The 26753-nt window shown below is 47.4% G+C and overlaps 1 protein-coding gene across 2 annotated transcripts in view; it reads right to left on the bottom strand.

Annotated features, from left to right (window-relative positions):
• The window catches only part of ZDHHC9 (zinc finger DHHC-type palmitoyltransferase 9), a 377235-nt gene that overhangs the window by 123528 nt on the left and 226954 nt on the right, over nucleotides 1-26753 (bottom strand). For both annotated transcript variants that reach the window (XM_069612973.1, XM_069612972.1), the window contains exon 4: nucleotides 9669-9827. In XM_069612973.1, the coding sequence (XP_069469074.1) occupies nucleotides 9669-9827 (159 nt within the window). The remainder of the gene's footprint in view (nucleotides 1-9668; nucleotides 9828-26753) is intronic.

Raw genomic sequence — 26753 nt, 5'->3', positions numbered from 1 at the left:
CACTCGCCATTGAGGCCGTAAACATGTCTTTCAATAGGTCCAGAGCAGAGTTCAACTATTTATAAAATTCCACCAGTAACACGCTCGGGCCCGGGGACTTCACAGTATAGACTTCCCTTCCAATCGCCCGTTTGATTTCATCAATCGTTATGTCTTCAAGTTGTTGCGAGTCACACACAGCAATTTTTGGAATCTTTGTCCTTTTGAGGAAATAGTCTCCCCTGCCAGTGATATTCACTTCATTCTGGTAGAGCTGCATGTACAAATCTCAAAAAGACCTCATTAATTTCTTTTGGTTGAAAGGTGATCTGTCCATCTTTCTCTTGAATCGACGTAATAGAACGTTCCAACTCCCTTTTGTATGCCAGCCAGCGATCGCATTTCTCCCCCTTTTCGAAATGTGCACACTTCCGATGACAATACTTCCGGTCCGCTCGCTCATCAATCAATGTTTTCAGTTCGCTCTTCAGTCTCAATCGCTCAGGAATCTTATCTGCACATGCAGGATTTGGCATGTTTCTTTGTGATAAATCACTAATCTTCAACTCAAGGGATAGTTGTCTCTTATCACATTTTCTCTTTTGTCCGCATGTCACACCTATGAGATATCCCTGCATGGTACACTGGAAAGCCTCCGACACAATCTCGGGTCTTAATTCTCCCCGGTGGTTTTCTGACACAAAAACTCAATTTCAGCAACTAGCTTCTCCAACACATCTTCACTTTGTAGGATTGAAGTGTTCATTCTCCACGTATATTGCTTGTGTAAGGCGAGGAACAAGTTACTTACCTGTAACTGTTCTCCAGCATGGGCCTGGCATGGAATCACATGCTCATTAATATTCCCTGTCGTCAGGCTCGGAATCCTCGTTAAAGAAAAAAATAAATCAGTGTCAGTTTCGTTTCTGAACTGTCTTTCTCCTAATAACCAATCACTGGTCTCTCGGTCATACTGCCCCAGCCAATGACTGCCCTCTACCTAAGCCCTCCCCTGGCAGCCATCTTCGGATTTGGTAGCACGTAAAGTGGCAGTAGGACCAAGTGAAGAGCCGCAGAGGGGTAGGAGGGAGGGTTCACATGTGAATCCATGCCAGAACCATGCTGGAGAACAACAGTTACAAGTAAGTAACTTGTTCCTTCTCCAGCATGGGGTCTGGCATGGATTCACATGCTCATGAATACAAGAATACATAGCAGTACACATGCACAACCACGGGAGGTGGCAAGGCTCAACATTAAGCATTTCATCAACTCAACATTAAACATCTTTTACCTCCTCACCAGGCCCATCTTCAGGCGAACAGGTTGCGCAGCACTGCCTGGCCAACTCTGGACTCCTCGCAGGAATCGCAGTCGACGCAGTAGAATCTCGTGAAGGTGTGCGTCGACCTCCACGTAGCAGCCCTGCAGATGTCCAGCAGGGATACACCAGACAGGAACGCTGTGGTAGCAGCGATCGCTCTGGTCGAATGGGCTCGCGGACGGCCGGGCAATGGTTAGTTTGCCAACCGGTGACAGTGCATGATGCAGCCGGAGAGCCATCTGGAAATGGAAGCCTTCGAGAGGGCTTTCCCTTGGTTCACAGGTCCAAAGTTCACAAACAGCTGTGATGTCTTCCGAAAACTCTTTGTGCGGTCCACGTAGAACTTCAGTGCTCTAGCTACATCCAGGGAGTGCAAAGTCCTCTCGGCCCGCGACGAAGGCGACAGGAGAAAACAGCTAACACCAAGGGCTCGTTGAGATGGGTGTGTCCTCAGCACCACCGTAGTCTCGTGGAAAGTCAGGTATGGGGGCTGGCAGGAGAGGGTCTGGATCTCTCCCTCTCGTCGTGCGGAGGTGATGGCCACAAGAAACGCCGTTTTCCACGACAGGAACTTAAACAGTGCCGAATGCAGAGGCTCGAATGCCGCCCCATGAGCCTGGTCAGCACCACGTTGAGCTCCCACGCCGGGAACGATCAGAACAGTCCCTTCATGAACTCCTTCACCAGGCGATGGGACCACAGGGATGAGCGCCCCGGAGTTCTGGTGTAGTGGGAGAGAGCCGCCAGATGGATCTTGATGGAGGCATGGGCCAGCCCCACCTTGGCCAGCAATAGCAAGTACGGCAGCACTTGAGGGGCCGTAATCCGCAGAGGGTTAAACTTCTGTGCCCAGCACCAGACAGAAAACCTCTTCCATTTCTGTCCACAGCACTTGAGAGTTGAGGACGCCCTGGCCTTTGCAAGCACCTCCTTGCAGTCCGGCAGGATATCGTACCCTCCAAACTCTAGCGCTGCAGGAGCCAGGCCTGCAAGTTCAGCAACCCCGGGTCGTGGTGGAGGATGGCGCCTCCTTCTCTGGAGAGGAGATCAGCGTCTGTCGACAGTTTGACTGTGGGGGGGGGGGACGCTGACATGTCCAGAAGGTCCGGGAATCAGATCTGTCTCGGTCACGCCTTTGCGACGAGGATCATCCTGCACCGGGACCGTCTGAGTTGGTTGATGAGTCGCAGCAACAACGGCGGGAACGCATAGTGGAACAGGCAGTCCCGGGGGAATGAGATGGCATCGCCCATGCTTCCCGGCTGGGGAAACCTGCTGGCGAACCTCCGGCGCTTGGTGTTCGTCGCAAATAAGTCGATCTGGGGATTGCCCCATCGTTGGAATAGCAGATCCACTTGATCCTGTCGCAGGGCCCACGTGTGGCACGAGACCATCTGAGTTGACTGATGAGTCGCAGCAGCAACAGTGGGAACGTGTATAGGAACAGGCCGTCACAGGGGAAGGAGAATGCATCGCCCATGCTCACCGGCTGGGGAAACTTGCTGGTGAACCTCCGGGACTTGGTGTTCGCTGCCGTCACGAATAGGTCGAGCTGGGGGACTGCCCCATTGTCGGAATAGGAGATCCACTTGATCCTGCCGAAGCTCCCACTCGTGGCAAGAGCGCAGCTCCCTGCTGAGTGAGTGGGCGATAGTGTTCTTTATTCCTGCCAGGTGGAAGGGTACCAGAAACATTCCTTGGCCGACAGCCCAGTGCCGCAGATCCTGGGCCTCCTTGGATAGGGCTGGGGATCTGGTACCTCCCTACTTCCGAATGTAGAACATCGTGGTGGTGTTGCCGGTGAAGATTCTCACCACCTTGCCCTTGAGGGTCAGAAGGAATGACCCGAGGGCCCAGAACATGGCTCGGAGCGCCAGGACGTTGATGTGAAGTGCCCTCTCCTCCGGGAGCCAAAGGCCTCTTGCGTGGAGATCTCCGGTGTGCGCTCCCCATCCCTCCAGGGAGGTATCCGTCGTCACCGTCTCCTGATGTGCCGGGGTCTGGAAGTCCATACCCGCCGCGAGATCCGGTGGTGGGGCACCCGCCCGCATCGGTTGGCGGAAGGTCTCGTTGAGCGAGATCCTGTCTTCGAAGCTGCCCGCCGCTTGCATCCAATGGGTGTCGAGGAACTCTTGTAGTGGACGCATCCGCAGCCTGCACAGGCGCACGAGGTAGATGTCGAGAAGGGACTTGATGGACCTTACCCTGGCCTCGTCCATGGTCGACAGTCGTTGCACCTCACCCAGGATGGCCTTCGTCCTTTCCTCCGACGGGGAGGCCAACCGTGTCACTGTGTCGAGCCTGGCTCCCAGGAACAGTGCGACTTGCGACAGAACCAAGTGGGATTTCACGAAGTTGATGGAAAATCCCAGATCCGTGGGCAGCTGGACAGTCTTCATTGTGTGCTCGACGGCGAGTTCTCTTGTCCTTTGCTCGGATGAGCCAATCGTCCAGGTAGGGGTAGACGTGGATTCCCTGCAGGCGCAGCTGCACAGCCGCGCCGCCACTGGTGCTAGGCACTTGGTGAATTCCCTGGGCGCCGACTTCAATCCGAAGGGGAGGGCCTTGAACTGATAGTGCCGTCCTTGGACTACGAATCTGAGGAACTTTCGATGTCCCTTTACAATGGGGATGTGGAAGTAGGCATACTCCAAGTCCAGAGACGATAGGAAGTCGCCTTCCTCCAGCTGCCCCAGCACATGCTGGAGGGTAACCAATCCGGAATTTCTGAGACTTGATGTACTTGTTTAAATGACGAGGGTCCAGGACCGGTCGCCTTTCTTCAGCATCGCCCTTGCTCCCAGCAGCAGTTGAGGCACATGGTTTTCCTTCCTGGCCACGGGAGGAATGCGGGGGCACTTCTTTTGAAACTCGAGAGTGTGCCCGCGGGTCAGGGCATCCAGCACCCAACAGTCGGTGCAGGACTTCCACATGCTGACAAACTTCGCCAGCCGGCCTCCCACTAGGGTGCTCAGGTGGGGGCCCGACGACTTGCCGCCTTGGCCTCCTTGACGACGAGACCCTCTTGACTTGATGCGTCCTCTGTAGGCCTCCTGTGACGAGTGGGCAGTCTGGCAGTACGTTGAGGAGCCGCCGCCGAATCCTTTGGAGGCACCTTGCTTGTCTCCGGAGTTCTGAAAGGGCGGCCGTCGTTGCTGCAAAACTCCCAAGGCCCGCACCGTCTGTTTTGGCCTTGATGGCCTGCAGTGACTCGTCCACTGTCTTGCCAAACAAGTTGTTTCTGTCGAAAGGCATGTCCAAAATCCTGATTTGCACGTCCTGGCGGAAATCGGTTGCCTTGAGCCAACCACGCCGGCAAAGGCAAACACCGTTGCCCATCTGGCGGAAGCCAGTGTCAGCAATGTCCGTGGCCACCGTTATGGCGTGGTCCGACGCCACCTCGCCTTCCTGCAGGATCTCCAGGGCCTCAGCCCTCTTGTCGTCCGGGAGGAAGTCCAGCAGAGGAGCGATCTTAAACCACAGCTCCCTGTCGTAGCGGGCCACAATCGCAAGGGCGTTGGCCTCTTTAATCGTCGTTGCCGCCGATGACGAGTTGACCCGTCATTCCATGGCGTCCAATTTCTTCCCTTCGACGTCCGGCAGGTTGGTCGAAGTTTAAGCCGTCGCCCCCGTCGCCTTCTTCTTGGCCGCTGTCGAGACGACCAAATCCGGGGCCGGCTGCGCCCTAAGGCACAAGGGGGCGGAACCCGGGACCCGGTACTTCTTCTCGTACCGGTCTCTCTTGGCAGTGGTCGTGGACGGGTTCTTCAGGAGCTCCAGCCCCTCGTCCAGATGTCGTCAAGTAAGGGTAACCAGAGGACCGTCTTCCTCTTGGCCTTACGCCGTTGATAGAGTAAACCTTTCTTCTTCTGTTCTACCGGGCAGAGATGGAAGAGCTCGTATGCCCTGCAATCATGGCATGGAATGAGCCAATTTTATCGGGCCGAGAAGCCCGAGGGTGTGGTGATGGGAGGCCCATCCCGTCTTCACCACTGTCATCCGTCCCCGTCGTGGACGTCTGTTCCCGTGTCATCCCTCGGATCCGGGTAGGGAGATGAGGGCTGTGAGGGACACGCCGGCTGGAAGGGTGGAGGGGACGAGTTCTCCTCCGCTTGCTTGGAGGGCTTCCTGACGGTCCAGGCTCCGCTGGGTCATCCGCTGGGGGTAAGGGCAACCTTGTCCTCATCTCTGTACACAAGGCCTAGATCGCCATCAAGATTGCTATCCTGTGGCCCAGGTACCGGGCGCAACAGTTGGGGAGTGGAATCCTCTGCCTCCACGGGAACCTCGTCGGCACCACCGTCTCTTTCTTCGTCCGCCTCATCGGGCTCCCTCCTGTGGGACCGGACTTCCTCGAACCTCTTTTCCAAGATCTTCATGAATTCAGCCAGCTCTTCTTCAGAGGCTGTATCAGTGTCCATAATGGCCATCGCCCCCCCTTCTCCCACCACGGTTCTCACAGGGGTCTTATCGATGGGTTGAAAAGAGGATTCCCTCCACGGTGGCAGGGAAACTCTGGGCCCTGAGGTCACCTCCACAGGCTTCGCCAGGGCCGCCACAACTCCCTCTATAGAGGCCTTAGCCAGGTGAATCAAGGCCTTCACGACTTTGGACGCGCTTGAGGCCTTCACCTTGGGGGGAGGGTTGCCGCCTCGCTCCCCTTCGGCTGTCTCCGTTGGGATCGATTGGGACTTCTCCCGAAGCTTACCCGGGTTCTCCGACTTCCTTGCTCCCCCACCCCCCGAGCCAGAACGTTGGCTCGTGGTTGATGGTGTCGGTGAAAGTGCGCCCTGCCTGGCAGCTGAGGAGCCCGACCGTTCGGTGCTCGTGGTGCCCGCGACTCGCGGTTCTTTGCCTTTTGTTGGGCCCCCGTCGCCAAAGGTCTTAGAAGACCGCTCAGACCTCTTCTCACCTGCTGCTGGGCTCTTCCCCTCCAGCCAGTTGGTGAGGCAGGTACGACGATCCTTCATGGTCCGCTCCGACATGTTCTTGCAAAACGCACAGTCCTTCTACACGTGCTTTGTCTTCATGAAGGCAGTAGAGGCATCTAGAATGCTCGTCCTCCTTGAAGACATTCTGCAATCCGCATCCAGGGCAGCTCCTGAATAGTTTGGATCCGGGCGTCCTGCTCCCTTTGTCCTGGGCCATGTCCACGCGGGGTAGGCAGCAAAGGTCTTCTGGAATCCGCCAAGAAGCAGAACTTCGACGACAACTTCGCCCTTGAGGGGGGTAGAAAATTCCGAAATGGGTCCCCGTTGATTGGAAGTAGAAACAGTGGCGCTTGAGGCTCGATTGACCGAAAAAATGAGATTAAACTCTTTGAAAAATCGCAAAACGCAGTAAAAGCTCAAGAGCTATAGCACGAGGACTCCCAACACTTGAACGTGCGGTAAAAATCTGAAGATGGCTGCCAGAGGAGGGGCTTAGGTAGAGGGCAGTCATTGGCTGGGGCAGTATGACCCAGAGACCAGTGATTGGTTATTAGGAGAAAGACAGTTCAGAAACGAAACTGAAACTGATTTTTTCTTTACCGAGGATTCCCAGCCTGACGACGGAGAGTATTGATGAGCATGTGATTCCATGCCAGACCCCATACTGGAGAAAGTCTAATTTTAAGGACATCACCACATGAGCATGATCAGTTAAGAGGATGTTGGCAATTTCACTTGTCTTGTAATTCTCTGTCATTTTCCTGGCGTTAATAACATATCTAGTCTTGAATATACTGTATGTGCCCTTGAATAAAAACTATATTCTCTAGTAGAAGGGTGCTCCAACCTCCAGCAGTCCTTCAAAGTGTGCTAATTGAGTACATCCTTCAAAGCCAAGTAATGCCGATCATTTTGCTTAAGTTGCATCAGCATACTCCTGTCCAAATCCTTTTCTAATACAACATTGAAGTCTCCAACTAGGATAAAGTTGCGGGATCCCAAATCTTGTATATTCTGTGCCACTTTCCACTGACGGTGCGTATATATTGCATATGGTTACATCACATCCTTGAATGTGGACTAATAAAGCAATTATTCACCCTTCCTTGGCCAAAATGTCTTACTACTTTTATAGGAGCATTATTTCTGATCAGAATCGCAACCCCTCTTGATCTTGAAGTAAACGAGGAGCCATATACTTTCCCTATCCAACCTTTCTTCAAAGTCTCAACCGCCGCTTTTAGAAGATGTGTCTTGAATTAGACATATATCACTTTTCATACGTTCAAGTAGGCCATAATCTTCATCCTCTTTTTAGCATTATTCAAACCATTAACGTTCCACATTGCCACTCGTAAGCCATCCCCCATCTTCACCCCCCCATCTTCACCCCACAACTTATGTCATTCAGCGCATATAACTGCAATTCATCCAACAGCACTAAACCTGATGAATGTACAAATGTGAACCCCACCCTCCCCCTCTGAAATAGAAGCAAGACACCAACAAAAGCTGGCTAGTGTAAACAAAACATTCCAACCAGTCCAGTGCCCTGGACACCTCTCCTATAGTTGCAAGAACTCTTTATACATATATACAGTTTTGAAAACTCCCATCTGATTCAGACATTGTACCCAACAACCTCCACGATCCGTCTCATGTTCAAACCTCCCCAGCCACTCTCATCATCCTCATAGCAGTGCAAAACTAACATTGGACATTATTAATCATCACACAAAATAATTGCACAGCTCAGAGGCTTAGTAACTAGACTACTCTCCACACTCAAACAACTTGAAGAATCACCCAAACATAATTCATTAGCTTGATGAGTTTTTGGGACACAATCGCAGATGACTGACATTGCAGCATAACCCTAAGCAGGAGGTGATATGTGTTTAGTTCGGTATCATCACACTCAGAATTCAACTAAGGCGAACCATCAGCATATTAGGGATTAACCGGCCAGTGGAGATAAAGCCTGACATGGCTCCATTCCACTGCAGTCATCCCTCGTTACTATCAAAACCATCCTAGAGTAGCCTTATTAAAGAGGTCAACATTTACCCATCCATTCTAAGCGGCTCAAGCTGTAATCCTATGATGTTGCTATGTACACCAAACAAGCATTAATAGTCAGAGATGACAAATAATCCAGTACAAAAGCATAGAGTTCAGCAACCACATTACCGTTCATGAACATTCACATCATACGATTGAAATCAGTCTGCATATTGCTCGATCCAGATGTTTCATCCTCCATTCCATCACATACATATCACTTGCCACACTCTGAACCAATTACATTGGAAGGTTTAAAAATGACTTACCTGTTTATGAATTATTTGTTAACCTTTGTTTTATTCCCATATCTAACCTTTGCACCAAACTTTGTATTGCTATAAATGAAGCAGTGATAAATCAATGTCCACAGTGTCCTAGCTATTTAAGTCACCTGAGGGTGTAGGAAGTGTCTGTGTACCATCCCCAATGGGTATCATCTGATTTAGAGAGTGCGTTTTGAAGTGTATAATTGTTACATGTTTTGCTCCGTTCTGAAGAAGGCTTATATAACTGACTGTTAAATTAATAATTGTTTAATCAAGAAAGAGTGTAAGTATTTATGATATGATAGTCATAACGCGCTTAATACCCAGAGGTTTCCAAGCACGGACCCGGGGATCGAACCAGTGTTGCTCTGTGTCGTCTTGTTTCCAAGGCGAGCACGTTGTTCCTGGGTCATCCTCCCGAAACTACCCAGAAATACGTTCCAGAAATCCCCTCTGGCGCAGAGAACAGCAATCTCTTTTGGCTCTGAGCCACAAAGAACGCAGTTCAGATGCACAATTGACCTGAATTTATCATGGGACTCCTCTATCCCTCAACCTATCTACCCGACTTTGCTCCCATCATACTCCTCCTTTGCCTCTGACGGGCAAAAGTGCTTCAATGCCATAACCTATGGCTGGAGGCTCTATACAAACACAATAACAGAACATAAAACGGATTGCAATGTCGAGGGGATTTCTGAAGTTCCTCTGGTCATCAAAAATAAGTCAGTGGCACATACAAATAAAGTGAAATGGCGAAACATTTAGAAGCCCTAAAAAGTGGCCTTAAAATCCCCAAAATAGAAATTCTGTCTTTAGTGACAGTGATTGTAACCAAGCTGCAATGCAGGTTGCTTGTATTAAACAAAGTGAAAGTCGGCACTAAAAGTCACAGCAGGGCTGTAAACCTACATGAAAGGCAGAAAGGCTGCATGCACATGGAACATGTAGGCTTTGAAAGTCTTTAAACCAAGCAATGGGAATATTGAAAAGTTTGCTGCTGATTCCAAACAAACATTATCTAATCAGTTTACACAAAAGATGATAGAACGGAAAATGGTGCAAAAGAGATGCAAACATACACAGGAAGAATGAATTCCTCACCAACACAGTTGTCGCAAATACTGCAGTGCGAGGCACGGGGAGGACGGAAAATCTTGCACGTGTAACAGTACTTAAGCTTCACAATCTGATTGTTGATTTCCACATTTTTAATACGCGGAGGAGGACGCTGACCCTGCGGCACATTGCCATTGGCGGCCTCTGGAAAGCAAAGAAAACAAAATAAATCCAGCAACCAACCTATCGTTCCAATCCCCCACACCAGAACTACGCATTTCTAGACAGTTCTCAGTTAAGGCTGGCGGCCAGCCGTGCAGATTTTAATGGTGCAAACTTCACCTGACTATATAGGCTAGTACCTTTTAATTTATTAGGTGGGAATGTAAACGAATCTGCGTCTTACTTTGACTTAGTTGCTAATTGAAGACATGAATTCGGACGTCCATATAGCTCAGTTTGGTTTAATTATGCTAGGAGCTCATTAAGGAATTTTGGCCTCGAAGAGCATTATAATAAATATAATAAACACAACAGATTCTAGGAGAATCACACAAGAATTCCTTTTATCCAGATTGAAAGCCGCAGAAAAAAAAGGAACCCAGAAACCACAGTGTGCAGATTTAATTTATGAAATGGTGCACTAAGCTATTTGAAATGGTTTGACGACCCAAGGCAAAGATAAATTTGAATGTGACTTCGGTCTTTTTAGGGCAGTTTTTTGGAGGTCCAACTAAAGGCTTAGTAAAATCATACACCCGAGACAGTACAAGACTCCACTCTTAGTATAAGGCTGTACCACCAGAGTATTGAGTAGCGTAGACCGAGCATCCAGGCTTATCTTAGGAGGGAGAGAGGGCTGTAGTTTAGTACAAAGAAATTGTGGCATACATTTGGTCCAAAGAAACACTGACGCACGATGTACTGTACAAATAAAGGGTTTATTTAAATACAAGTAGGCCAAGATTAATATTGGGCAAGTACCATCAGGCCTCCAGATAAGGTGCGTACGAGGCTTTTTGTTTTTTTTTTTTTAAACGCATGAAAATCTTGGAAATACAACAGCTTTATTATTTTCCAGTGTACATTTATGCACAGGTTTAGAGCAGAGGAGAGTGCAAAGGTCAGGTTACTTGACCGAAACCAGAAGGCTTCTTATGATTTTTAACTACATGGATGCAATTGGAAGCCATTGATAAAAGCCTCTGAAACAGAATGTATTTCTATGAAGCCTTTCAAAAAAAGAAACTGCACACTGTGATAAAAGAAATGGTTTCTTTCCATTTAGCTTCAGAAGCACTGTGCATATTTTCTTAAGATTTTTAGGATTGTATAATTAATAAGATGGAAAACCAAAGTTGCAATTGAGAAATAATATTTTGTAGCAAACTATGCTTTTTTTAACGGTGAAAGCAAACCAGTATTGCACCATTGTATTTTTCGGAGTTCCGGTGCTATGTGCATAATCATGCAGAGGCAGATCATTTTTACACTTATAATTTAATTTACTAATTATAAAAACAGTGTGTAAAATGATGACTATGCACGGTATAGTTTACATCCATTCAACCTTGCAGTCAATGGGGTTCATAAGCAGGGTGAGTGATTGTCAGTACACCAATCACAGGTGTTCTAGCCTCTCAAATCTTCAAGACTAAATTTAAACATCCAAAGCCTGACTATCCAGGAAGTGCAAGCGCTGTTCAAAAACAAAAAGGAAAGATACAATGGTAATTGAAATAGAAACTCAGCTAAACCTGGCCTTGTGATAATCCAGATAGGTATTTAACTTTATATAGCGCTTCATAAATGGTTCGTCCAACATCTAGGTATTGTGATTTATCATACCTCAGTTGTTACTCAGTTAACCAACCTCTAAAGGATGTAAGCCAATAAGATAGCTCAGCCGGTTGAGTACTCCTCGCTGCAATCTGTGTATGATCTGTAGGTTGCAGGTTAGAATCCTGGCAAGGCCAACTCAGCCTTTCATCCTTTTGAGGTCGATGGAGGAGTACCGACTTTGGTTTGGTGATAATTGTGATAAACGGATATTACAATGCTTTGCCAAAAGCGCTACATAAATAACCATTAGATAAGATATAGAATTTGCATGGAGTCCGTGCCTCTCTGCACTGTTGTATCATAACATTGGCATACCATTAGGTAGTAACTCCAGTAAATGATGACTTTCATTAAACATCAAAAGACAATTCTGCTATCGAAACTCAAAAACACACAATACAATTCATGTTTGCTTTACCTGGCTAGGTTTTTTATTTCAACATTTAAATATACAGAAGAGATCAAATGGCCAGACCTTAGAGAAATAATGCAAGGTGTATTCTGTCACAATGCAGAAAGCTGCCGCATAGTAATGATTTCCATATTGTTTTTGCACACGTCGGCTGGATGCGTCATACATTTTACTCTCTTGCAAAGGAGAAAAATCAGTTTCTCTCTTAAAATCACATTTACCTCAAAAATGTTCCAAATAGTGATCACGGGCAGTCAGTAACAAACACTGCAACACTGGTTGTATATTGTAAGACAACCTTTATTTTTCGTTTGTAGCAGTTTAAAAAAATCAATCAAATTAACACAGTGAGACTCTCTTGCCAGACGGCAGCCTGACGCGTTTCACCACAACCTAGTGGCTTGTTCAGTCACTCATCATTCACAGGAAGTTCATTTTTATTAAAAAAAAAAAACACCACAGTGGAAACATGGAAGAGGTGACTTGCAAAATCGGCATAGTGGCTGGTAGCCATTTTGGCTTGGGCTGCTAACTCTAGTTACAAATCTCGTAATGTTACGCCCAATTAAACCTTGTTGATTTGTATTGCACAAGTGGAACATGACTCTTAGAAAACAGTGAGAGCACAATTAATATTTAAATTATAGCATATACAAACTGAACAGTAGCAGGTTACTGTATCTGTGATGTTAAAAACGGAACCCAATCGTGCATGCTATAATATCGCCATTATAGTGCTGTGGACATTTAAAATTACATTTCTACAATTCGAAAAAAAGGGGGAGATGCTCATAAAATCCTTTTCAAAATGGTAAGTTCATAGCCATTAATCCATTTTAAAGTGCCAAGTGCATAAATTTGTGAGCATCTCTACCCTGACCATAGACAATAATAGTACAATGCATTAAAGTCAGACGATTGTATTTTCAGACCATAGGTAGTCATTGAGTATATGTATCACCGTTATAAGATATATATCAGATTACATTCCGTCAAGAGAACCCTCTTGCCGAAATGAGCCGCACTACACAGGGTGGGAGTGCAACGGGTATGCATACAGGGTTACTCCTTGAAAAGAACGGGTTGCGAACCATCTGTATTGCAGTGCAAAAATGTCTTTTATTTCACAAAATTAATTCACGGTTACAGAAATGTTAAAATCAAGGGTTAGAACCCCAGCCAGCATCACAACAATGGAGGCCAACAACGGGATATATATAGATTAAAAGTCACTTCGCAATTTCGAGACAGTGTTGTGAAAATATAAAATATAAAGTGCATAGTGCATACCTAATGCATTGAAAAATATTTCAGTGTGCATTGATATTTCAATGTGCAAAAATGCATTCCTATGAAAAGGTTAATTTCACATTTTAAAAGGACAACACTGTCATGATGTAAAGTGCATAGTGCAGACTTATTGCATTCTCTAAACAGCATTTATAGTCGGATTTGCACAATACATTCCTAAAATATAAGTTTAAAGTGCAAAACCACATACACAAGATCTACCTGCAATTATAAATGTGCAATGATACATTCCTATGGTTTCTATATTAAACATGGTATTAAAACGATGGATATAAAAGAGAAATGTGTTCTAAGGTGCCATGTGCATATGTAGACCAAAGAAGAACAAAGTCCAGGCGCTAGAAAGTCAGAGTGCACTGTTTAGGGTTATCAAATATCTGGGAAACTTATAAAAAGTACCACTACTCAGATAGCATGCTGATAATGAATTTTCATAAATACTAATAACCACATGTATACACTTGTTTGCCAAAAATGTAATTCAGAATCATATTGCCAGTCACCATAAAAAAGTGAAGGATAAAAATAGTGATAAAAAGAAAGCATAAAAAGAAAACTTTCCACAAATAGTCAAACACAAAGGATCACAGTATACAGTCATTAAAATTGATGATCTTGCTGGGGTTACTATGCTATATTTAGTATAGTCCTTATTTCCCTAGTAAGGTATAAAGCTCGTAATCAATATTGTGTCCCACTGGGGTCTTTCTCTCAAAGTCTAAAATAAATGTAGTCCCTTCTTGTCGGAGTATTCTCTCATTGTCTCCTCCTCTGGGACCTGGAATTACCTTATGTATGCCAAAAAATGTTAGATAGGCTGGATCAGCAATATGAATTTCAGAAAATGTTTCGCCATCGGCTAAGAACAGTCTTTGTTAATAATGGCTCTAACATGTTGCAGGATACATACTTTTAGCTTGCATTTGGTACTTCCAACGTACCATTTGAGACATGGATACATCAAGACGTACACCACCAGCTCTGATTCACATGTCATTTTACTGTTAATATGGACCAGATTTTTCAATATTGGGTGAACATAGCTTTTGCAATTTCTTGCATTTCTGCAAATTTTACACCTGGTACATTTGGAGAAGCCAACTCCTGTTGTGGAAAGCCAATTGGTGCCTATGTCGCTCCTTTCCACAGCCATGTAGCTTTTCACCAATAAATCTTTTATGGATATGCTTTTTCGAAAGGTAATATCAGGATGATTATGTAACATACTACCTTTGTCTTTATCCGCTTTCAGCACCTTCCAATACTTATTTATTAGCCGTTTGATAATTCTTGAGTGGCTTCCAAATGTCAGAATGAGCCTGGTGGCGTTTTCCTCTTCTTGTTTTGCTAGGTCCGTCTTTGATGTTATTAGCATTTTATGTCTATTCATTTCTCGGACCTTCAGATATGCCCTTTCAATGATCTTTTTAGGGTACTGTTGTTGGACGTTTTGGGCCGTTACTTTGTCAAAATCTGTGAAGTTGCTACAATTGCGTCTAATACGGATAAACTCTCCATATGGGATACTCCATAAAAGAGTCTTTGGATGCGCACTGAGATATAGATAGATATGTATGTATATATATATATATATATATATATATATATATAAATAAACAGAAAAGAGTGTGAGGGGCGCACTCTGGGTCCCAGCTAGGTGTACCTTTCCACAGTCCAGTTGATGTTCTCCTCCTAGTGCGCTTTCTTGCCTCTTGCAATCATCAGGGAGGCAGTCTGCTCAGGTGTTGATGGTTACTACCAGTGATGGCCTCAGGGAATTCTGGTTGCTGTAGTCATTCAAGTAGCCAGGAAACAACTCACCCTCCAATTACAAAGTGTAAAACCCCAGTTGGGGAGAGGGGGGAAAACCAACAGTGTGGCTCTCCTGAGTAGGGGCATGTGTCACCCCGGTGCCGCCGCCTCTGGAGCCCGGGACTCCCAAAGAACATTTGACAGAGAAGGGTGTGTGGGGCGCACTCTGGGTCCCAGCTAGGTGTACCTTTCCACAGTCCAGTTGATGCATATGTCACGGGTGACACATACCCCTACTCAGGAGAGCCACACTGTTGGTTTTCCCCCCTCCCCCCAACTGGGGTGTTACACTTTGTAATTGGAGGTTGAGTTGTTTCCTGGCTACTTGAATGACTACAGCAACCAGAATTCCCTGAGGCCATCACTGGTAGTAACCATCAACACCTGAGCAGACTGCCTCCCTGATGATTGCAAGAGGCAAAAAGCGCGCTAGGAGGAGAACATCAACTGGACTGTGGAAAGGTACACCTAGCTGGGACCCAGAGTGCGCCCCTCGCGCATATATATACATAATACATAACTCACTGTAATCATATTCTGATGCTTGTATCTGCTTAGATTCACATGCTGTGCATAGGCCGACATCTAGTGGAAGCTGCAGAGTATTACAGTTTGTTTTTCGAAACTCGAAAATGGGCGTCGACACAGAGCGTGCCAGTAATACTATCCCTAGTGTGACATCCACTGTACCCATGATCCCTCACGCATTTGGACCCTCAGATTGTATTCTTCCTGACATGAGGTAGCATGAGGAGTAGCGCGAGTACAGATGATCCAAGCAGATAGAAGATAGATAAGATAAGACTACAGGCATCCATGCGCCTTCTCTCAGAGGTGAGGAAGGGTGGGTCACATATGAATCTAAGCAGATAGAAGCATCAGAAATACGATTACGGTGAGTAATGTATCCCTTCTGAGGCTTGTGGAATCTGCTTAGATCACATGCTGAGCGTAGATTAGCGAGCAGTGTTAGAAGGAGGTGGGATTTGAGAAGGGTCATGAGCAAATAAATGTCTTAGAACCGCTTGTCCCACTTGAGTATCTGTCTTGGAAAGGGTGTCAATGCAGTAGTGCTGAGTAAAAGTGTGAATAGAGCTCCAAGTAGCTGCTTTGCAAATGGTGTCAAGGGAAACATTTGCAAAGAAAGCCAGAGTGGCCCCAATGCCTCTTGTCGAGTGGGCTCTGGGCGTAAAAGGCAAAGTTTTGTCAGAAAGAGAGTAGCACAACTGGATACAGTTGACAATCCACTTGGAGATGGCACCCTTAGAGACGCGATCTCCCTCTTTGCCTGTGGCTACGGAGACAAACAGTTGATCTGTTTTCCTAAGCGGTCTGGTCTTGTTTACGTAGTAAAGGACAGCCCTACGCACATCTAGGGTGTGTAGTTTAACCTCAGCCGAGCTTTGTGGGTTTTGGAAGAAAGCCGGAAGCTCGATGGACTGGTTTTACATGGAATTTAGAATTAAACTTAGGTGAGAACCTAGGGTGTGTCCGTAAAACCAGCTTATCCTTATGAATAGTAAAGAAAGGATCCTGCACTGACAGAGCCTGAATTTCACTGACCCTTCTTATGCACGTAATGGCTACTAAGACGATAGTCTTATAGGTCAGGTGTTTGAGACTTGTTTTATGCATGGGCTCGAATGGGGGGCCCATGAGTTTAGATGGCACCACGTTCAGGTCCCTTTCCTGGTGGTGGGTTAGATATCGGAGGATGAAGTCTCTTTACTCCATCAATGAAGGCTGTAACCACGGGTACCTTCCACCACGACACTTTGCTATGTGAGGTGGTGTACGCTGACAGTCCTGCCAGGTGTACCTTTAGTGAGTTGAAAACCAACCCTGTGTCCAGCAAGTGGAGCATGTATGTCACGATTGTGGAAGGAGTGCAATCAACTGGGTTGATTTGTTTATTCTGGCACCAGATAACAAATCTCTTCCATTTGTCGAAATAGCAATGCCTCGTGTTTGGTTTCCTAGACTCTTTTAGGATGTCCATACACCTCTGTGGTAAATTGAGATGTCCAAACTCTATGACCTCAAGAGCCATGCTGCTAGGTTTATGGAGTTGGGTAGAGGATGCACTTTCTGACCTTGGTGCTGGGACAAAAGATTGTACCAGCCCGTGAGTTTGATGGGAATCGCACACCCAAAGTCTGCGTAGGTGTGGAAACCACGGTTGTCTCGCCCACATGGGAGCAACTAGGACGAGCGTCATCAACTCTGTTCATCTTGTTCACCACCTTCCTGATGAGATGAGTTGGTGGAAAAGCGTACGCAAACATCCCTGACCAGTTCATCCACAGGGCGTTCCCCAGGGTGTCTGGTTGGGGAAACCTGGATGCGAATCCTGGGCACTGTCTGTTTTCGCTTGTGGCGAATAGGTCTATAGTGGGGAAACCCCACTGAGAGAAGAGATCTTCTACGATTTCTCTGTGTAGACACCATTGTGTTCCTCCGGAAGGGGATCTCTGCTCAAAGCGTCCGCTAGAGAATTGAGATCCCCTGGAATATGTTGAGATGACAGAAAGATGTTCCATCTGAGTGGCCATATCCAAATTTTCTGGGCAAGTCTGGACAGATTTGGCGAACAAGTCCCTCCTTGCTTGTTCAGGTAGAACACGGCTGTCGTGCTGTCCGTCCGGATCTGCACCGACAGGTTCAGTAGGTGGGGCTCGAACGCTTGAAGTGCTCTGAAAACTGCCAGAAGCTCTAGCAGGTTGATGTGATTCTTGGCCAGTGTGAGACCAGAGACCCTGAGCTGTGTGGTGGAGATGGTGAGCTCCCCATCCTGTCAGACATGCGTCTGTCGTGACTACCGCCTGTATCTCGGGATCGTGAAAGGGTTTCCCCTTGGATAGATTGTCTCTTGTCCACCAGTGGAGGCTTTGTACAAGTGTTGGCGAAATGACCACAAGATCGTCCCACTGACCACTTGCCTGAGACCACACTTCGCCAACCATTCTTGCATGGGACGCATGCGCAGGCGCACGTGGGGGACCAGGTAAATACATGACGCCATCATGCCCAGCAAACGCATTGCTTTGCGTACTGTTATCTGGTGACCGGTTTGATATTACGGAATTTGCAGTAGTATATTCCGAATTCTTTCCTCTGAAGGAAAAGCCAACCCCTCTTGAGTATTTACAACAGCTCCTAGGAACTGCTTGGAGGTGCTGGGCACCAGACTTGATTTTTTTCTCGTTTATGGAGAAGCCCAATTCGAAGAGGAGGTCGATAGTTCTTTGAATGTTTGTCCTGCAAATTAATGGGGTCTCCCCCGTGATGAGCCAGTCATCCAGATAAGGGTACACTGGGATTGCCTCCCTGCGTAGGTGTGCCGCCGCCACCGCCAGTACCATGGTGAATACCGTTGGAGCTGAGGCTATCCCGAAGGGCAGTACCTTGAACTGGTAGTGCTGACTGTCCACCTTGAAGCGCAGATATTTTCTGTGCGCTGGGAACATGGAAATATGAAAATAGGCATCTTTCATAGCCAATGTTACCATGCAATCACCCTTTTTTAGGAGGGGAATTACCTCTTGGAGAGTAGTCATGCAAAATGTTTGGGGCTGGACATACTTTTTTGCAGGCCGTAAGTCCAATACTGGGCGCATTGTCAAATCTTTTTTTGGCACAAGGAAGTAAGTTGAATAAATATCCTTGTTTACCTGGTGTCCTGGGACGAGTTCTAACACGTCCTTTGCGAGAAGATTATCGATCTCTTCGAGTAGAATCTTCTGGTGGTCTAAGGAGTGTATTCTCTGTCGTGGAGGGTGGTTTCGGGGACGCTCTAGGAGTTCTATGCAGTATCCTGCAGAGACTGGACAGCACCCATGCACCCATCTGTCTGATGTGATCCCTTCCCAAGCTTGGGTGAAGATGGAAATACGTCCCCTTACTGGGGATGCGTGAGAAGGCACCGTGAACTGAGCGTCACTGTTTTGGTGGAGGTGTTCCCCCTCCTTTATTGGGACTGCCTCTACCCCTCCCACAACCTCTTTTGTTACCCCTGCCATTACTCTGGGTAGACTGCTGGTTAGTGTTCCATGGAGTACCCTGGCCTTGGGAATAGTTTGAGCCTCTTTGGGAGTTTTGTCTGCGAGGCTGACGAAAATTGCCAATCCCTCTCTGGTTAGGGGGTTTGTTGGTTAGTTGCCCTAGGGACTTGAGGGTCTCGTACTCATCCTTGGCATTCTTCAGCGCGTCCTCGACCGCCTTTCCAAACAATAGATCCGGCTCCACCGGCTTATCTATCAATGATGCTTGGGTCTCGGCCTTGAAACCAGACTGCCGTAGCCAAGCATGCCTCTTGATGACCGTTTAATTGCTTTCAGCAATTAATCTGCCGGCGTTATCCGCGGCATCAAAGGTTGATTTTAAAATGCAACCTGACACGGCTCTCCCCTCTGCCGAAACTCGTGCCAATTGGCTTTTTAAGGGTTCTGGGGCGGAGTCTACGAGAGCCGCGACTTCTTCCCACTGGTGGCAGTTGTAACTAGCCAGCAAGGTGGTGGAGTTGGCAATCCTTGGCTGGTGGGCGGAAGTGGAGACTACTTTCCTGGCCAAGCCATAAATCTTCTTGCTCTCCTTGTCGGGGGGGAGCTTCGGAAGATGACAAGGGAGTTCCCGCCCTCTTACGGGTGTTTGTAACAACCAGGGAGTCTGGTTTGAGATGTCCCCTTATGTACAGTGGGTCAGATTGGGCTGCCCTGAAAAGCGTTTCAATTCTGGGGTTTACTGCCCTAGTGAGATTGGGTTAACATGGGAAGGGTCTATCCTCCTTTGTATTGACTTAAGGATAGGGATGGCCTGAGCAACTGGTCTATTTTCTCCCACCAATTCCTCTGCAAAGTCCCTCTCTTCCTGAGCACCTTGGGTGTCAATGTGGAAGTGCTGTGCCGCTCCGGACAGGTGCTCCTCGTGCTCCTCCTCCTCCTCCTCCTCCGTTTTTCGAACATGCCCACGTCTAGATCCTCACCAAAGGATGGATCTTCCCGATATTGAGAATAGGGCTGTGTATAGAATGGGTATGAAGACTGAGTTGATGCTTCACCCCGGGACCTCTTATTTGGGGGTATAAGATCCTTAGAGCCTGAGGGAGTTGACCCTTCTGGGGTATAAAAGAGAGAAAGCGTTCCGGGTTTTTGTCGTAGAAATCTGCCAATGATGACATCCTTGACATTACTCTGTCTATGTCATCACTGGACCATTCCCTTGAACTGGGAATAACTCTTTCCCGGAGTGCTTTCCCTGTTTTATCCTGACTAGACCTATTGGCCTGAACAGGGGCCTTAGGGACAAGAGACAGACTTGTCCATCTGTTTAGGTGGAGTAGAATGTAGTTTAGGAGTGGAAGTAGGCTGGGACTGCTTACTTCGTTGTTAACCCCCCTCCCCACAGGTGGAAGTGTGTTTCCCCGATTTTTGGGCCCTATCAGAGCTTCGATGCCTGGCGCCGAAATTCGGGGGTAGAGTCCCTGTCTCTGGAGAGTGTAAGGGATTCGGTAGCAGCCTTTGCGCTGCCTGTAGACGCCGACCCCTGGAGTGCGGCCTGGGGGTAGAGGTCGGCGTCGTCCTCTGACGACCGAACCTCAGTCACTAAGGGGAGCGAGGCACTCTTAGCAACAGTGGAGGGTTGCCTGGTGTCATGAGGCGATCTCGAATGCGAACGCCCAGAGGACACTGACCCGGTGGACCGTTCTCTACGTGCCTCTTTCCGAGAACTCGACGTGCGCGTCGAGTCTCGGTTGGACCTTTTGTTTGTTGGAAGTGGTGTGGGTAGCGCTCGTGTCGCCGGGGGTCTCTTCCCCATAGCTGCCCTGCCGGACAACCTTCCGAGGTCGGGGACTTGCGCTTGGCTGTCCATCGACGCCACATTGCCCTCGCCGTCCGAAAGTACGGCGTCGCTGCCATCGCTGAAGGCACCCTCCGCGGCCATGGCCTCTTGTCGCCTGGCGTGGTGGGCCCAACGCTTTGTCGAACGGTCCTTAAGGGTCTTCGGTTTAAACTGACTGCACGCTCTGAAATTCGCCTCGGGGTGGTCCCTCGGCAAGCAGAGATTACACGTGGCTTGTCTGGCAACCCAAGGATACTTGCGGTTGCACTTGGGGCAAAATTGAAAAGGGGTACCCTCCATACGCACCCTGTGGCAGCGGGCTGGGAGTGTAGATTCCAAAAGCCTCAGAAATATATAACACAAATATAAAAATGAACTCAATACTGAAGGGGTACAACCCAAAGTATTACCTTGCTAAGAATAGCAGTCAGCAGTTAAAGGTTAGTACACCTATAACACATTTAGAACTCACTATTCTTGGCGAGTAAAACCAGGCTACATACACTTTTTGAATACAGTCAGTAATTCAAGGGTAGTAGACCCTGTCAGTCATGTAGTAACACTCAGTAAACCAACCCTGTTACCAGGATACGTTTCTGAATAGGGAAACACGAATGTATTGAACAGTATGAGCCTATAACTACACTTATGATTATAACAAGGGAGTAAAACTTAATGTAATAAACTATTACAGTTGGTTTTCAGATCAGTGGAACACAGACTAAGGTAAGCAAGAACTCTAGATTATTTTAGGATTGCACCAGGCAGAACAAGGCCAGCTAAACTGACAGTACACTTAGTCAGAATGACGCAGCTATTGACGGTATGCGAAACCCAATGCAGACTTATTCTAGACAGGCTATACAGCAGGCCAGAGGAAGCAAGAACCAGTCGGTAAACGCATACACTTATATTCTATTCTGAAAGAAATAGTTTGGTGAAGCCAACAGCATTACTTTTGGGAAGTGGGGGGGGAAGCAATTCACAGGTGAACCTTATATATACTTTTCAGAATGGCAAAACACATTCAAAGTAAGGACTTTTGTAACGGATGGCCCATTTCAGAGTGACAGTTACCAACTCTGTTGCAAGCAAGTAGCTTTTAAACACTAGTTCTATTTTTCAAGGCAAAACCCTTTTCTTATCCAGTCCTTCCCTAATCTATTGCATGAGGTTTTTCAGAGGCAGAAGAGGGACCCTAGTGGTCTAGGTGCCAGCTGTAGACAGGTTGAGATCGGGTTCAGTTGCAGAAAAAGTCTGAGTTCCTGTCGCAGTCTCTTCAAAACAAGTGGGTAATTCACTTTATAGTTAAGGTCCAGGGACTTCAAAGAACACACCCTAGGAGGATTCCAGCAGTGGGCCTGGGTGAACTGGATGAGAGGACTCCCAATCACATAAAAACACCCCAAAATCTTTACAGGAATCACAAAAGGCTTAAAGCCATACCCCAGTCAACACAATACCTCAGCAGAGAAGAAACATTTACAGCAGGACGTTTTCAGGATCTGCAGCCAAAAACCCAGTTAACAAATTCCTTATCGTGAAGCCTAGACACTGGAAGGGAATTTACTGCAATAATCAATGGGGAAGACTCCAGGCAAGGGTTTCTTTGCAGCTGGATGCAGGTCTGTGGTTTTGGCACACTTTTTAGGAGCCAGAAGACTGAATATCTCTGGTCGGATTCCCATCGCTAATCTGGTCCAGCGCTCTGGTGGGGGGGGGGGGGGCTTCAATGATTCATATCAAGTGCCTGGAGGTGCAGAAGGATGCCACCTTAGTTTCAGCGGGTTTTCGAAATACAGAAGACCATGTACCGCGTAATGGCTCGAGGTGTAAGGGCATTGGGGTATTGCAGCCTAGCAAGGTTGCAGCATGCAGTGGGATGGCTCGAAATGCAGGTCTTCTTGAGACCAGTGGCTCCCACCAGGCTCTGGGTAGGAGTCATTGCGTTTGGGACCCCCCCCCCCCCAGGTCGAATGGAAGGGAGGGTTGCATCAGGCTCCAGTTACACAGACTCTCCTTTCACTGGAAATCACTACGGCTGTCTTTTCTTCATCGTCCTCTTCGGTTTCAGCTCCAGCACTCTACTTGTCAGAAGCTTCCAGGTTCACAGTTGATCAGAAACTACAGCACAACCTCTGCATTCTCTCCCTGCATTTTACAGCAAGGGGTGGTCTGGCTGTCCAATCAGGACAGCCAGCCCCTCACTAGGAGTTGGTTCCTTTCAGGCAAGAAAGGGCTGCAGAGTTTTGGACTCATCCCTCGCTTCCTGTCTTCAGACACACTGGAGCCTGGGCGGAGAATCCAGAGGATTCCCGCCAAAGAAAACCTCCACGGAGGTCGTTCCCAAATAGAATGGCAGGGGAAGACATCAGAAACAGCAAGCACACAAGAAATGGCGGAACAAGAAGGAGCCCACCATTTTAGAAAAATTGTGGCCCTTCTGTGCATTACAGAGGCTGAACAGCCTGATGATAATAAAGACTAAAAGTTATAAAGATAAAACCACTGCCACCAGCCATTCATGCAAAACTTGCAATTGTAACAACATTTTACAAGGCAAGTAATAAAGGCAATACATTGTAACCCCCCTCCCCCCCCCGCACTCCACATAAGGTGGGGGGGGGTGTGCTGGCTCACTTATACAAAATGTATACTGTAGTGTAGTTCACCCAAGTATAGGAAAGCGAAATTAACAGGGAAGCCCAAAGGGGACAGACCAGCCTAAGTCCAAAGGTTGTACAAACCTATAACTCCAACCATACACTATGGAGAGACTTAAAAAGGTCACCCATAAAAAGAGTAAAAGTCTAGGTGACAGGGGAAAAAAGATTGCCCTTCACCGAGGGACAAGGTAAAATAGTTACCAAGTCCAAGCAAAATGTTCTAAGGGTTGAGACAGATCAGGAAGATGCATCATAATTATGAACATCTTACCCAACAGGTCTAAACCCTTTATTTAGAAGAGGCTCTAGGAGCATATTCCTCAGTGAAAAGGATGATTTTTTTTAGTAGGTCATAGGTTGAGGATACATTTCACTTTTGTTGTGTCCAGTCTATTCTAATCTCAAGAAGAAAACCCTTTTTCCGATGCTGAAAAAGTGGGGAGGGGAGGAGACTGGTGCGGCTACCAGTCATTTGGTCGACAACCAAATGGTCGAATTATTTTTTTGTAATTTTTTTTTTTTTTTGAGGGGGGTTCCCCACCCAGCCCCCCTTTTTATATATTCATTTTTTTTTAACCAAACAAAACAAAAATATATATATATATGGGATACATTACTCACCGTAATCGTATTTCTGATGCTTGTATCTGCTTAGATTCACATGCTGTGCATAGGCCGACATCTAGTGGAAGCTGCGGAGTATTACAGTTTGTTTTTCGAAGTCGAAAAATGGGCGTCGACACAGGGCGTGCCAGTAATACTATCCCTAGTGTGACGTCCCCTGTACCCATGATCCCTCACGCGTCTAGGATCCCCAGATTGTGTTTTTCCTGACATGAGGTAGCATGAGGAGTAGCGTGAGTACAGATAGTCCAAGCAGATAGACAGAAAGGTAAGACTACAAGCAACCATGCGCCTTCTCTCGGAGGGGAGGAAGGGTGGGTCGCATGTGAATCTAAGCAGATACAAGCATCAGAAATACGATTGCGGTGAGTAATGTATCCCTTCTGAGGCTTGTGGAATCTGCTTAGATCACATGCTGTGCATAGATTAGCGAGCAGTACCAGAAGAAGGAGGTGGGATGTGAGAAGGGTCATGAGCAAACAGGTGTCTTAGAACCGCTTGTCCCACCTGTGTATCTGCCTTGGAATGAGTGTCAATGCAGTAATGCTGAGTAAAAGTGTGAATAGAGCTCCAAGTAGCCGCTTTGCAAATGGTGTCAAGGGGAACATTTGCAATGAAAGCCAGAGTGGCCCCAATGCCTCTGGTAGAGTGGGCCCTTGGCGTAAAAGGCAGAGTCTTTTTAGAAAGAGAGTAACACAGCTGTATACAGTTGATAATCCACTTTGAGATAGCGCCCTTAGAGACGCGATCCCCCTCTCTGCCTGTAGCTACGGAGACAAACAGTTGATCTGTCTTTCTTAGCGGTCTGGTTTTATTTACATAGTATAAGACCGCCCTACGCACATTTAGGGTGTGTAGTTTCACCTCAGCTGAGCTTTGTGGGTTTTGGAAGAAAGACGGAAGCTCGATGGACTGGTTTACATGGAATTTGGATATGAATTTTGGTGAGAATCTAGGGTGTGTGCGTAAAACCAGTTTGTCCTTGTGGATAGTAAAGAAAGGATCTTGCACTGACAGAGCCTGAATTTCACTGACCCTTCTTATGGAGGTAATGGCTACTAAGAAGGCCGTTTTATAAGTCAGGTGTTTGAGACTACTTTTATGCATGGGTTCGAAGGGGGGCCCCATGAGCTTAGATAGCACCACATTGAGATCCCATCCTGGCGGTGGGTTCGAGATAGGAGGGTGAAGTCTCTTTACTCCTTCCATGAAGGCTTTAACCACTGGTACTTTCCACCACGAAACCTTGTTATGGGATGTGGTGTAGGCTGAGAGGGCTGCCAGGTGTACTTTCAGAGAGTTAAAAACCAACCCTGCATCCAGCAGGTGGAGCATGTATGTTACAACGTTGGAAGGAGTGCAATCAACCGGGTTGATTTGTTTACTCTGGCACCAGATAACGAATCTTTTCCACTTGTCAAAGTAACAGTGCCTTGTATTTGGTTTCCTGGACTCTTTTAGAATGTCCATACACCTCTGTGGTAATTTGAGATGTCCAAACTCTATGACTTCAGGAGCCATGCTGCTAGGTTCATAGAGTTGGGTTCCTGATGCACTGTTTGACCTTGTTGCTGGGACAGAAGGTTGTACCAGGCTGGGAGTCTGATGGGCTCGCACACCGCCATCCTGCGTAGGTGTGGAAACCATGGTTGTCTCGCCCACATGGGAGCAACTAGGATGAGCGTCATCGATTCCTTGTTCATCTTGTACACCACCTTCCTGATGAGAGGAGTTGGTGGGAAAGCGTACGCAAACATCCCTGACCAGTTCATCCACAGGGCATTCCCCTGGGAGTCCGGTTGTGGGAACCTGGATGCAAATCCTGGGCATTGTTTGTTTTCGCTTGTGGCGAATAGGTCTATAGTGGGGAAACCCCACTGAGAGAAGAGATCTTCTACTACGTCTTTGTGAAGGACCCATTCGTGTTCTACTGGGAGGGAGTCTCTGCTTAGAGCATCCGCTAGGGAATTGAGCTCCCCTGGAACATGTTGCGATGACAGGAAGATGTTCCGTCTGAGTGCCCATATCCATATTTTCTGGGCAAGCTTGGACAGATTTGGCGAACGAGTCCCTCCTTGCTTGTTCAGATAGAACATGGCTGTCGTGCTGTCCGTCCTGATCTGCACCGACAAGTTTAGTAGATGGGGCTCGAACGCCTGCAGCGCTCGGAATACTGCCAGAAGCTCTAGCAGATTGATGTGGTTCTTGGCTACTGAGTGAGACGAGAGACCCTGAGCTGTGTGGTGGAGAAGGTGAGCTCCCCACCCTGTCAGGCATGCATCTGTAGTCACCACTGCCTGTACTTCGGGATCGTAAAAGGGTTTCCCCTTTGCGAGATTCTCTCTTGTCCACCAGAGTAGGTTTTGTACTAGTGTTGGCGAAACGACCACTAGATCGTCCCACTGACCACCTGCCTGAGACCACTGTTTCGCCAACCATTCCTGCATGGGACGCATGCGCAGACGCGCGTGGGGGACCAGGTAAATGCATGACGCCATCATGCCCAGTAACCGCATAGCTTTGCGTACTGTTATCTGTTGACCTGACTGATAATGCGGAATTTGCAGAAGTATGTTCCGAATTCTTTCTTCCGACGGGAAGGTCAATCCTTTCTGAGTATCTAGG

The sequence above is a fragment of the Ambystoma mexicanum genome, chromosome 5p, assembly GCF_040938575.1.
Source record: "Ambystoma mexicanum isolate Mex_15411 chromosome 5p, UKY_AmexF1_1, whole genome shotgun sequence".
Lineage (NCBI taxonomy): Eukaryota > Metazoa > Chordata > Amphibia > Caudata > Ambystomatidae > Ambystoma > Ambystoma mexicanum.
Note: the sequence above shows the minus strand (reverse complement) of the source record. Positions and strands in the feature narration are given on the sequence as shown.